This window comes from Physeter macrocephalus, chromosome 12 (assembly GCF_002837175.3).
Source record: "Physeter macrocephalus isolate SW-GA chromosome 12, ASM283717v5, whole genome shotgun sequence".
Lineage (NCBI taxonomy): Eukaryota > Metazoa > Chordata > Mammalia > Artiodactyla > Physeteridae > Physeter > Physeter macrocephalus.
Genome location: NC_041225.1, coordinates 9,602,325 through 9,614,687, shown reverse-complemented (window position 1 = coordinate 9,614,687; position 12,363 = coordinate 9,602,325). Strand labels below are relative to the sequence as shown.

The following is a 12,363-nucleotide window of genomic DNA, read 5'->3' as shown; positions in this document are numbered from 1 at the left end:
CCAATCCAAGAACATGGTATATCTCTCCATCTGTTTGTATCATCTTTAATTTCTTTCATCAGTGTCTTATAATTTTCTGCATACAGGTCTTTTGTCTCCTTAGGTAGGTTCATTCCTAGATGTTTTATTCTTTTTGTTGCAATGGTAAAGGGGAGTGTTTTCTAAATTTCACTCTCAGATTTTTCATCATTAGTGTATAGGAATGCAAGAGATTTCTGTGCATTAATTTTGTATCCTCTTTTTCTTCTCTGATTGCTGTGGCTAAAACTTCCAAAACTATGTTGAATAATAGTGGTGAGAGTGGGCAACCTTGTCTTGTTCCTGATCTTAGTGGTAATGGTTTCAGTTTTTTACCATTGAGGATGATATTGGCTGTGGGTTTGTCTGTCATTTTGTTTTTTGAGCACTTCCTTACTTTCTGGCACCAGAGGATGCTCCAGGTTCATCTTGTATATTCTCTTATTCATCCCTAGAATCAGCCATTTCTATAAGGATCTCTGATTCATTTTATTGGAAAATGGTATTAAAAATCTAGATCTGGACAAAGGATATGTTACTGCTAGAAGCAATGAGGTAGAACATAACTTCACCCCTTAAATGTAGGCTTTGCATAGAGACTTCTTTTCAAAGAATACAGTATGGAAAGTTGGGTAGTAATTTTATAGTGGGGAAAAATGCTACTTCAGTCATGTGATCAAGCTTAATATCATTAGTGAAAATTCATGTTGATAGCATGTATCTTTAATAAGATGTGATAATAATAATACTTTACCTCTGTGGTCTTCCTTGCAAGAATCTATAACCCCAGTCTAATCATGAGAAAAACACCAGACAACCCCAAATTGACAGACATTCTATAAAATACCTGACTAGTACTTTTCAGAACTATCAAGATCATAATAAACAAGAAAAGTCTGAGAATCTGTCACAGTCTAAAGGAGCCTAAGAAGACAAGACATCTAAATGTAATGTCTATCCTGTAAAGGATCCTGGGACAGAGAAAGGACATTAGATAAAATTGAGAAAATTCAGATAAAATATGGACTTTAATAATAATATATTGACATTGTTTCATTAGATGTGGCAAATGTATCATACTAATGTAATATGTTAACAGTAGAGGAAACTGGATTCAGGGCATATGGGAAACCTCTATATTTCTGTTGTAAGTTTTTTGTAAGTCTAAAATGATTCTAAAATAAAGAGTTTATTTTAAAATAAATGAGGCAAAAATTGATGTAACATAAGGGGAATTAGACAAATCCACAATTATAGTTGGACATTTCAACATTCCTCTCTGGGTAACTAACAGAACAAATAGGCAGAAAATCAGTAAGAATACAGATGATCTGAACACTACCATCAGCCAAATTGACTTAATTGAGATTTATAGAAAAATCACTGAGCAATAGCAGAATACACATTCTTCTCAAGTGTATATAGAGGACATACCAAAATATACTATATTTTGGGTCATAAAGCCAATCTTAACAAATTAAAAGGACAGAAATCATAAAAGTATATTTTTGGACTATAGTAGAATTAAAGTTCAAATCAGTAACAGATATCTTGAAAATCCCCAAATATTTTAATAATAAACAACATTCTTCTAAATAGGCCATATATCAAAGAAGAAGTCTCAGGAGTATTAAAATATATTTTGAACTAAATTAAAATAAAAATACAATATATCAAAATTCACAAGATTCAGCTAAAGCAGTGACTAGACAGAAATTTATAGCATTAAATGCTTATATTAGAAAAGAAAAGTTTCAAATCAGCAACTTAAGCTTCCACCATAAGAAATTTTGAAGAAATAAAAAATTAAATGTAAAGCAAGAAGAAGAAAGGACATAATAAAGATTAGAGGAGAAATCAGTGAAATGGAAAACATAAAAACAATAAAGAATATCAATCAACCCCAAAGCTGGCTCTTTGAAAATGTCAAAGTGATAAATGACTAGCAGGACAAACCAAGAAAGAAAGGGAGAAAATACAAATTGTCAATATCAGCAATGAAAAAGGGGACATGATTATGGATCCCACATACTTTAAAAGGATAATTAAGAAATATTATGATAAACTCTATGTCTAATAAATTCAACAATTTGGATTAAATGGACCATCTCCTTGGAAGATACACTATAAAGTCCCCTCAAGAAGAAATAGATAACCTGAATAATTCAAATTGTATTAATGAAATTCAATTTTTTGTTAAAATCCCTCCAAAAGACAAAACTTCAAGCTCAGATAGTTTCACTCTTGAATTCTACCAAACATCTAAGTGAAAAATAATACTAATTCTGTATAATCTCCTGAAGAAAACAGAAGAGGAAGGAACACTCCCCAACTCATTTTATGAGGCAGTATTACCCAATAATCACACAATGATGTTACAAGAAAGGAAAACTAAAGATCAATGTCCTTCATGAATATACGCAAAAAAAATCCTCAAATAATATTAGTAATTTGAATCCAGCAATATAAAAGAGTATAGTACATCATGACCCAAGTGAGGTTCAGTTCAGGAATTCAAGCCTGCTTCAACATTTGACCATTGATAGATGTAATTCACCATGTTAATAGACTAAAGAAGAAAAAACATATGATCATAGGCATAGAAAAATCATTTGATAATTATCAACACCCATCTATGATTAAAAAAATGAAACGTCTCAGGAAACTATGAAACTTTGTTATCTTAATATAGGGCATCTATAAAAAAATTTGACTAACATCATACTTAAAAAGAGACTGAATATTTCCCCTCTAAGATACGGAAAAGGACAAAGATGTTTTCTCTCACCACTCCTATTCAATATCATACAGGAAATCCTGGCCAGTGCAACAAGGCAAGAAAAAGAAATAAAAGGCACACAGATTGTAATGGAAGAAATAAAATTGTCTTTATTCACAGTTGAAATCATTTTCTACATTGAAAATTCTGAATAATGTACAAAAATCTCCTAAAATTAAAAAGTGAATTTATTAAGATCACAGGATATAAGATCAATATACAAAGGTCAATAGTATTCCTACATACAAGCAATGAACACTTAGAATTTGAAATGAAAAAAAATATAATTTAAGATAACATAAAAGAATACTTAGTTTTAAATATGTGCATAATCTGTACACTGAAAATTACAAAATGTTAATGAAAAGAAATAAAAGAAGACCTAACTAAATAAAGCGATAGGCAGGTAACAGATTAGAAAATTCAATCTTGTTAAGACGTCAGTTCTCTGGAAATTGATCTATTGATTTGACACAGTCCACCCAAAATCCCAGCAATTTTTTATACATATGATAAGCTAATTCTAACATTTACATGAAAAGGTAAAGGAATTAGAATCGACAAAATTGTGAAAAAGAAGAACAAGTTGGAGAACTTAACACTACCTGATTTCAAGACTTACTAGCTATAGTTATCAAGAGAGCATGGTATTGGTGAAAGAACAGACTTACAGAACAACCAAACAGAATAGAGAGTTCAGAAACAGACTAAAAAATATAGTCAGCTGACTTTTGACAAAGATGTAAAGGCAAACAATGGAGAAAGAATACTCTTTTCAAATAATGGTTCTGGATCAACTGAATATCCTTACGTAAAAATGTAAATAACTCAAAATAAATCATATACGTTAATTAAAAAAAAAGCAACACTAAAAATCTTCCAGAAGAAAATACAGGAGAAACTCTGTGTGACCTTTAGGTTTGGCAAAAGTTTTTAGATTCTATACTAAAAAGATAATCTGTAAAAGAAAAAAATATTACTTGGACTTTTTTCAAATTTAAGCCTTTTGTTCTGTGAAAGTCACTGTTTAGGGACTAAAAAGACAAGCCACTGACTGGGAAAACTATTTTCAAGTTACATATTTGAAAAAGGACTTATATCATGACTATATAACACAAGATTGTTAATCAACTATACTATATTCCAATATAAAAAAAAAATTAAAAAAAACCTTTGCTGTTCTTCTATGAATTGTTAGACCCTAATGTCTTTAGAATGTAAATTCTAAAAACTTCTGCTGTGTAAAATGTATAAAAACTTTTTGGTGTGTCAAATATCATTTGTGTAACAAATTTTCAAGCTGGAAGTCTCTTTTACCATTACTTTGTGAGTACTATTTAATTACTATTTGAGAGTCAACAGAAGAATGAATGAACAAGGATCATCGTTGCCAATGGACACTGTTCTCTATATGTCAAAAATTTAATAAAATATAGATTTTAAAGTTCCAAAGAAAGAGAACTCTGAAAACTAACTAATAACAAAACAAACAACCCAATTAAAAATTGGGTTAATATTCAAACAGACATTTCAGCAAAGAAGGTAGATGGATGGCAAATGGACATGGGAAAAGATGTTCAACGTTACTAATCATTAGAAAAATGTAAATCATCACCATTATGAGACACTACTACATATTTATTAGAATGGTTAAAATTAAAACCAAACCAAACCAAATAAATAAACTCCCTATTGATAACAAATGCTGGTGAGAATGAGAAACAACTAGAATTCTCATGCAATTCAATTGCATGATTTGGCCAGTTGAAGAGAGGGATGCAGTCTGTGCCTCTGCAATACAGTAGCTGAATTTGTCTGTTGTTTCTTCTCTCTGCAAAGCTGACTAATTTAAACAGGGAAGAATTCCTGGCTTTGGTCTCATTAGCATCAAGTAGTAACTGATTGACCTGGAGTTTTGGAAATAATTTCTACTAAACTTACCTTTTCTTTCATTTTTTCCACCTTACTTTTTAGCTGGGGCACTACACTGTTGGGTGGCAAGCCTTTTTCCAACTGAGTCACAAATTTGGCATATTTGGAAACTTGACTGTTTAGAAATTCTGGATCCAGGCAGTCAAATTTGGACTATGAAAATTGGGGGGAAAACAAAGAAGTTAAGACATATGATAAAAGGCAAATTTGAAATAGTAAAATTTTTTTACTCTACTCACAATTTTTGATAGCTATGTTGTTAAACCAAGTTGACTCTATATTTTGGAAATGGCTCTACTTATTAAGATTTCTAATAGTATATCAGGCATTGTTTGTTTATTACTTTGATGTCCTTTTCTCCCATATCACCAAATGCAGTATTGCAATCCCTGTAATTTATTCCAGAGGGCCAATCATTGTAAAGTTACAAATAGTTAATTTTTACTCTTGTGACCTAGAAATGTCTCACCAAGTAGTCTCCTATTATTTGATCATGTAGCCCTTTAATATAACTGATTTAAACATACACTCCAATGTATGCATGTATTTATAAATGTATTTCTCAGTTACATAAACATGTAAGTGTACACATATATTATGTCAGATGGGCATATGGATTGATGGTAATAGAAAATTTGTAAAAATGAAAAGATATTCCATGCTCATGGATTGGAAGAATTAATATTGTTAAGATGTTTATACCACCTAAAGAAATCTACAGATTCAATACAATCCCTATCAAAATTCCAGTGGTATTTTTCACAGAAATACAACAAACAATCCTAAAATTTGTATGGAACCACAAAAGACCCAGAATAGACAAAGCAATCTTGAGAAAGAATAAAAAAGATGCAGGTATCAACTCCTTGATTTCAGACTATCCAACTATCCAAAGTTATAGTCATCAAAACAGCATAGTACTGGCACAAAAACAGACACATAGATTAATGGAACAGAATAGAAAGCCCAAAAATAAACTCACACATATATGGTCAATTAATTTACAAGAAAGGAGTCAAGAATATACAATGGGGGAAGGACAGTCTTCTCAATAAATGGTGTTGGGAAAATTGGACAGCTAGAGGCAAAGGAATGAAACTGGACCACATGCAAAAATAACTCAAAATGGATTAAAGACTTGAATCTAAGACCTGAAACCTAAAAAATCCTAGAAGAAAATATAGGCAATAAGCTCCTTGAGATGGGTCTTGGCAACAATATTTTGGATTTGACACCAAAAGCAAAGGCAACAAAAGTAAAATAAGCAACTACATCTAACTAAAAAGCTTCTGCACATCAAAGGAAAGTATGAACAAAATGAAAAGGAAACCTATACTTAATGGGAGAAAATATTTGCAAATTATATATCTGATAAGGAGTTAATATCCAGAATATATAAAGAACTCAATGGCAGAAAAACAACCTGATTAAAAAGAGGGCAGAGGATCTGAATAGACATTTTTTCCAAAGAAGACGTAACAGTTGTCCAACAGGTACATGAAAAAATGCTCAACATCATTAACCATTGAGAAATTAAAATCAAAACCACAATGAAATACCAGCTCACTCTTGTTAGAATGGTTAGTATCAGAAAGACAAAATAGAACCAGTGTTGGCAAAGATGTGGAGAAAAAGGAACACTTGTGCACCGCTAGCAGAAATGTAAATTGGCACAACAGCCATATGGAAAACAGTATTAAGATTCCTCAAAAAATTAAAAATAGAACTACCATATGATTCAGCAATTCCATTTCCGATTACTTATCCTAAGAAAACAAAAACACTGATTCAAAAAGATATACAGACACCCAAGTTCATAGCAGCATTATTTACAATAGCCAAGAAATGGAAACAAACTAAGTGTCCATCAGTGGATGAATGGATGAAGAAAATGTAGTATATGTATACAATAGACTATTATTTAGCCATAAAAAGAATGAAACCTTGTCATTTTCAACAACATGGATGGACCATGAGGGCTTTATGTAAAGTGAAATAAGTCAGACAAAGAAAGACAAATACCATATGACCTCACTTGTATATAGAATCCAAAAGCAAACAAAACAACAAAATAACTCATATGTAGAACCTAAAGCAAAACAAAACTAAACAACTAAAACAGAACAAATTGGTAGTTTCCAGAGGAGGGGGGTGAGTGTGTGAAATAAGTGAAGGAGGTCAAAAGGTACAAACTTCCAGTTATAAAATAAATACATCATGGGAATGTAATGTACAGCGTGGTGACTATAGTTAATAACACTGTATTGCATATTTGAAAGCTGCTAAGAGAATAGATCTTGAATGTTCTCATAAGAAAAAAATTTTTGTAACTATGTATGGCGACAAATGTTAACTAAACTTATTGTGGTGATCATTGTGCAATACACAGAAATATTGGATCATTATATTTTACACCTGAAACTAACATGTCAAATATGCCTCAATTTAAAAAAAAGAAAATTTATAAACATTCATTTTTTTTTTCTGGATTCAAAATTTTCTTTTTGCTCCCTAATGGGTCTTTTTGTATACTTCCTGTGGTAAATTTGTCCCACTTTAGAAGCTACTGCTCTAATCTATGGTGGTAATCAGAAAACTCTCTAAGCTTCTTTACTATTCAGGAGCATTTTCTAATTCTGAGATAAGTGATAAAAGAGTTATACAAAAGCACTTAAAATTCTCTGATATAATAGTATATATATGTTTGTTTGTTTTCCACTTTCTCCACCAAAAGGTAAATTCTGTGTGGTTTGGACTTTGTCCTTTTTATTCTCCACTGGTATCTGCTGTACCTATAACATTATCTGGAAAACATTCTGTGTCACTGTGCCCAGATACGTGACTTCTAATTATAGGCACCAGCATAGGGAAGATGAACAAGCAAGTGTAAAACAATATTTGTGAAGTTGATGGTATTTCTAACATGTCCATATCACACTTGAAAGAACAGATGGTCATCTATTCTGCCTCCTAGAGGGTTGACACTTGTTAAAGTTTGAACACAAGGGTAGACCCTAAAAACCAAACCCTATGATACCTGGCCCCCTAATTTACTATTACTAGAATTTACTATTAAGCTCTCAAGGGAAGATCCTGGATTTTATTACTGGGATTCTATTCTATCACAGGGAACAAAATGGCTTTCTTCCTTCCTTTCTTCCTTTCTTCCTTTTTCGTTCTTCCTTTCCTTTCTTTCTTTTTCTTTTTCTTTCTTTCTTTCTTTCTTTCTTTCTTTCTTTCTTTTCTTTCTTTCTTTCTTAAAAAGGACAATAAGAACAGAACCTAGGCTAACAGAAATCTAATGTGTGTAGATCACAAATAAAATCCTACAATCCTTGATAAAACTTGGCTGTAGTGTGTCGGGACAACATTGTGTTCAGAAACCACGAAGAAGTTAAATGCCATGCAGTGAGGTCCTTTGATGCTTCCTTCATTTAGCTATCTTATTTGGAGGACCTGAGAAACCTGCCTTACAATAATGTAGTCTTCTTTGTGGTACTTAAAGACTTGTGTGGCAGAAAGACCTTTGTGCATTTCACTGGAAAGCTGATAATAATTCCCATAAAATAACACTGCATGTTTTACTGAAATTAAGGATATACCAGCTTATAGAGAAAGCCCTCTCACAGAAACGAAGACCCAACACAGCAAAAATAAATAAATTAATAAATTAATAAACTCCTACCCCCAACATCTAAAAAAAAAAAGAATATACCAGCTTATTTTAAAAAAAATCTATAATTCATACTATTAGGATTCTAAGGTTAAATAATACAAAAATGATTTAAGAATTGAGAGTTTTGTTTTTGTTTTTGTTTTTTACCTTTAACCATTCTTGTTGGAGTTGATCCCATTCAGATAAAGAATCCCAGAGCAATTGTTTGAGCTTCAATTCAGCACTAACTTCTTCCAAAGCTTCAAACTTGGACACTTCTACCTTTTAAAATATAATAAGCAAAATGTACTATTTAATTTTCTGATATAGAGATCTTATGTTATCTTCCTATCAGTAATTTTTGATACAGAGCCACCTTAGCAGAATATGGGTGGGACCCAAATGGGGAAAGAAAAGGAGAGACAGAAACAATGAAAAAACAAATCACAAAACCCCATGTATATTCAGATTTCTATTTGAGTGACAAAATATAATTCTTTATATTTCCTTAGAACTTAGAAATTTTCCAAAGACACAAATATTACAAGAGTGCTAAGGGCATTCTTTCTCAAGTTGGATCATACATGTATATACCTGTCTGGTCTATTGGGTAAAGAGATGAGTCTTTAGAGGCAATGATATCCTTTAGGGCTTATATCTTAGATGATAGAAGAGGGAGAGGATGTTTGTGTGGTAGTTGGTGGAGGGAATGGGGAGATTAAAGATGGAGTGAACAGCCTAGTTTCTCACCTATTTCTAACCCAGTGGACTGTATATGAACCCTAGACAGAGAAGGGCTGCAAGAAAATCTGAAGAAGCTGTTTTCGTGCCTTGGAGGTGAGAAAATCTCCAGGAGGTTGGTTGCACAGAAACTGTGAGTTTTGTGATAAGCTGGGGCTTTAAACATTCCATACAACAGCAGCAAAATACACGTTCTTTTCAAGTGCACGCAGAACATTCCCCAGGATAGATCATATGATAGGCCACAAAACAAGTCTTAACAAGTTTAAGAAGTCTGAAATCATATTATCTTTTCCAGCCACAATGGTATGAAAATAGAAATCAACAACAAGAGGAAAGCTGGAAAATTTACAAATATTTGGAAACTAAACACCACACTCCTGAACAACGAATGGGTTATAGAGGAAATCAAAGGGAAATAAAAATAAATATCTTGAAACAAATAAAAATGGAAACACAGCACACCAAAACCTATGAGATGCTGCAAAAGTAGTTATGAGAGGGAAGTTTATAGTAATAAATGGATATATTAAGAAAATAGAAAGATCTCAAATAAACAACTTGACTTTACACAACAAAGAACTAGAAAAGGAGAACAAGCTAAGCCCAGAGTTAGCAGAAGAAAGGAAATAACAAGGATCAGTGTGGAAATTAAAAAAAATAGAGAACAGAAAAACAATAGAGAAGATCAATGAAACTAAGAGCTTTTTTTCTGAAAAGATAAACCTTTAGCTAGACTAAGAAAAAAAGAGAGATGATTCAAGGAAATAATATCAGAAATGAAAGAGGAGACATTAAAATTTACACCTCAGGGGGACCTTCAAGATGGCAGAGGAGTAAGACATGCAGATCACCTTCCTCCCCACAAGTATATCAAAAATACATCTACACGTGGAACAACTCCTACAAAACACCTACTGAACGCTGGCAGAAGACATCAGACTTCCCAAAAGGCAAGAAACTCCTCACGTACCCAGGTAGGGCAAAAGAAAAAAAAAAAAAACAGAGACAAAAGAATAGGGACAGGACCTGCACCTCAGGGAGGGAGCTGTGAAGGAGGAAAAGTTTCCACACACTAGGAAACTCCTTCACTGGTGGAGACGGGGAGTTGGATGGGAGGAAGCTTCATAGCCACAGAGGAGAGCACAGCAACAGGGGTGCAGAGGCCAAAGCAGAGAGATTTCTGCACAGAGGATCAGTGCTGCCCAGCACTCACCAGCCTGAGAGGTTTGTCTGCTCACCCACTGGGGTGGGTGGGGGCTGGGAGCTGAGGCTCGGGCTTTCAAGATCAGATTCCAGGGAGAGGACGGGGGTTGGCTGCATGAACACAGCCTGAAGGGAGCTAGTGTGCCACAGCTAGCCAGGAGGAAGTCTGGGAGAAAGTCTGGAACTACCTAAGATGCAAGAGACCATTGTTTTGGGGTGCATGAGGAGAGGGGATTCAAAGCACTGCCTAAAGGAGCTCCAGAGACGGGCACGAGCTGCGGCTATCAGCGCAGACACCAGAGATGGGTATGAAATGCTAAAGCTGCTGCTGCAGCCACCAAGAAGCCTGTGTGCAAGCACAGGTCACTATCCACACCTCCTCTCCTGGGAACCTGTGCAACCCGCCACTGCCAGGGTCCCGTGATCAAGGGACAACTTCCCTGGGAGAACACATGGCATGCCTCAGGCTGTTGCAACGTTAGGCTGGCCTCTGCCGCCACAGGCTCACCCTGCATTCTGTATCCCTCCCTACCCCAGGCCTGAGTGAGCCAGAACCCCCTAATCAGCTGCTCCTTTAACCTCCTCCTGTCTGGGCAAAGAAGAGACGCCAGAGGGCGACCTACATGCAGAGGTGGGGCCAAATCCAAAACTGAACCCCAGTATCTGTGCAAACAAAGAAGAGAAAGGGAAATTTCTTCTTGCAGCCTCAGGAGCAGTGGATTAAATCTCCACAATCAACTTGATGTATGCTGCATCTGTGGAATACCTGAATAGACAACAAATCATCCCATAATTGAGGCAGTGGACTTTGAGAGCAAATGTAGACTTGGAGTTTGCTTTCTGCATCTAATATATTTCTGGTTTTATGTTTATCTTAGTTTAGTATATAGAGCTTACGATCATTAGATTTATTTATTGATTTGGTTGCTCTCTTCCTTTGTTTTTCATATGTATATATTTTTTCCATTTTCTCTTTTTGTGAGTGTGTATCTGTATGCTTATTTGGATATTTTGTCTGTATACGTTTGCTTTTACCATTTGTCCTAGGGTTCTGTCTGATTTTTTTTTTTCTTTAGTATAGGTTTTAGTGCTTCTTTTCATAGGTGGATTTGTTTATTGGTTTGGTTGCTCTCTTCTTTCTTTATTTAATTTTTTAAATTTTAATAATTAAAAAATGTTATTTTAATAACTTTATTTTATTTTATTTTTCTTTCTTTCTTTTCTCCATTTTCTTCTGAACCGTATGGCTGACAGGGTCTTGGTGCTCCAGCTGGATGTCAGGCCTGAGGTGCTGAGGTGGGAGAGCTGAGTCAGGACACTGGACCACCAGAGACCGCCTGGCCCCAGTAATATCAATCAGTGAGAGCTCTCCCAGAGATCTCCGTCTCAATGCTAAGAACCAGCTCCACTCAACGACCAGCAGGCTCCAGTGCTGGACACCCCATGCCAAACAACTAGCAAGACAGAAACACAACCACACTCATTAACAGAGAGGCTGTCTAAAATCATACTAAGTTCACAGACACCCCAAAACACACCACCAGACTCGGTCCTGCCCACCAGAAAGACAAGATCCAGCCTCATCCACCAGAACACAGGCACCAGTCCCCTCCACCAGGAAGCCTACACAACCCACTGAACAAACCTTACCCACCGGGGGCATATACCAAAAACGACGGGAACTACAAACTTACAGCCTGGGAAAAGGAGACCCCAAACACAGTAAGTTAAGAAAAATGAGAAGACAGAAAAATATGCAGCAGATGAAGGAGCAAGGTAAAAACCCACCAGACCAAACAAATGAAGGGGAAATAGGTGATATACCTGAAAAGAATTCAGAGTAATGATAGTAAAGATGATCCAAAATCTTGAAAATAGAATGGAGAAAATACAAGAAACATTTAATAAGGACCTAGAAAAACTAAAGAGCAAACAAACAATGATGAACAACACAATAAATGAAATTAAAAATTCTCTAGAAGGAATCAATAGCAGAATAACTGAGGCAGAAGAACGGATAAGTGACCTGGAA

General features: G+C 34.7%; 1 protein-coding gene across 1 annotated transcript in view; it reads right to left on the bottom strand.

Annotated features, from left to right (window-relative positions):
* Positions 1-12,363, bottom strand: part of DNAH6 (dynein axonemal heavy chain 6) — a 300,028-nt gene that overhangs the window by 181,545 nt on the left and 106,120 nt on the right. The window contains exons 17-18 of the mRNA XM_024129964.2: positions 8,553-8,666; positions 4,739-4,882 (exon numbers count right to left, since the gene is read on the bottom strand). Of these exons, the coding sequence (XP_023985732.1) occupies positions 4,739-4,882; positions 8,553-8,666 (258 nt within the window). The remainder of the gene's footprint in view (positions 1-4,738; positions 4,883-8,552; positions 8,667-12,363) is intronic.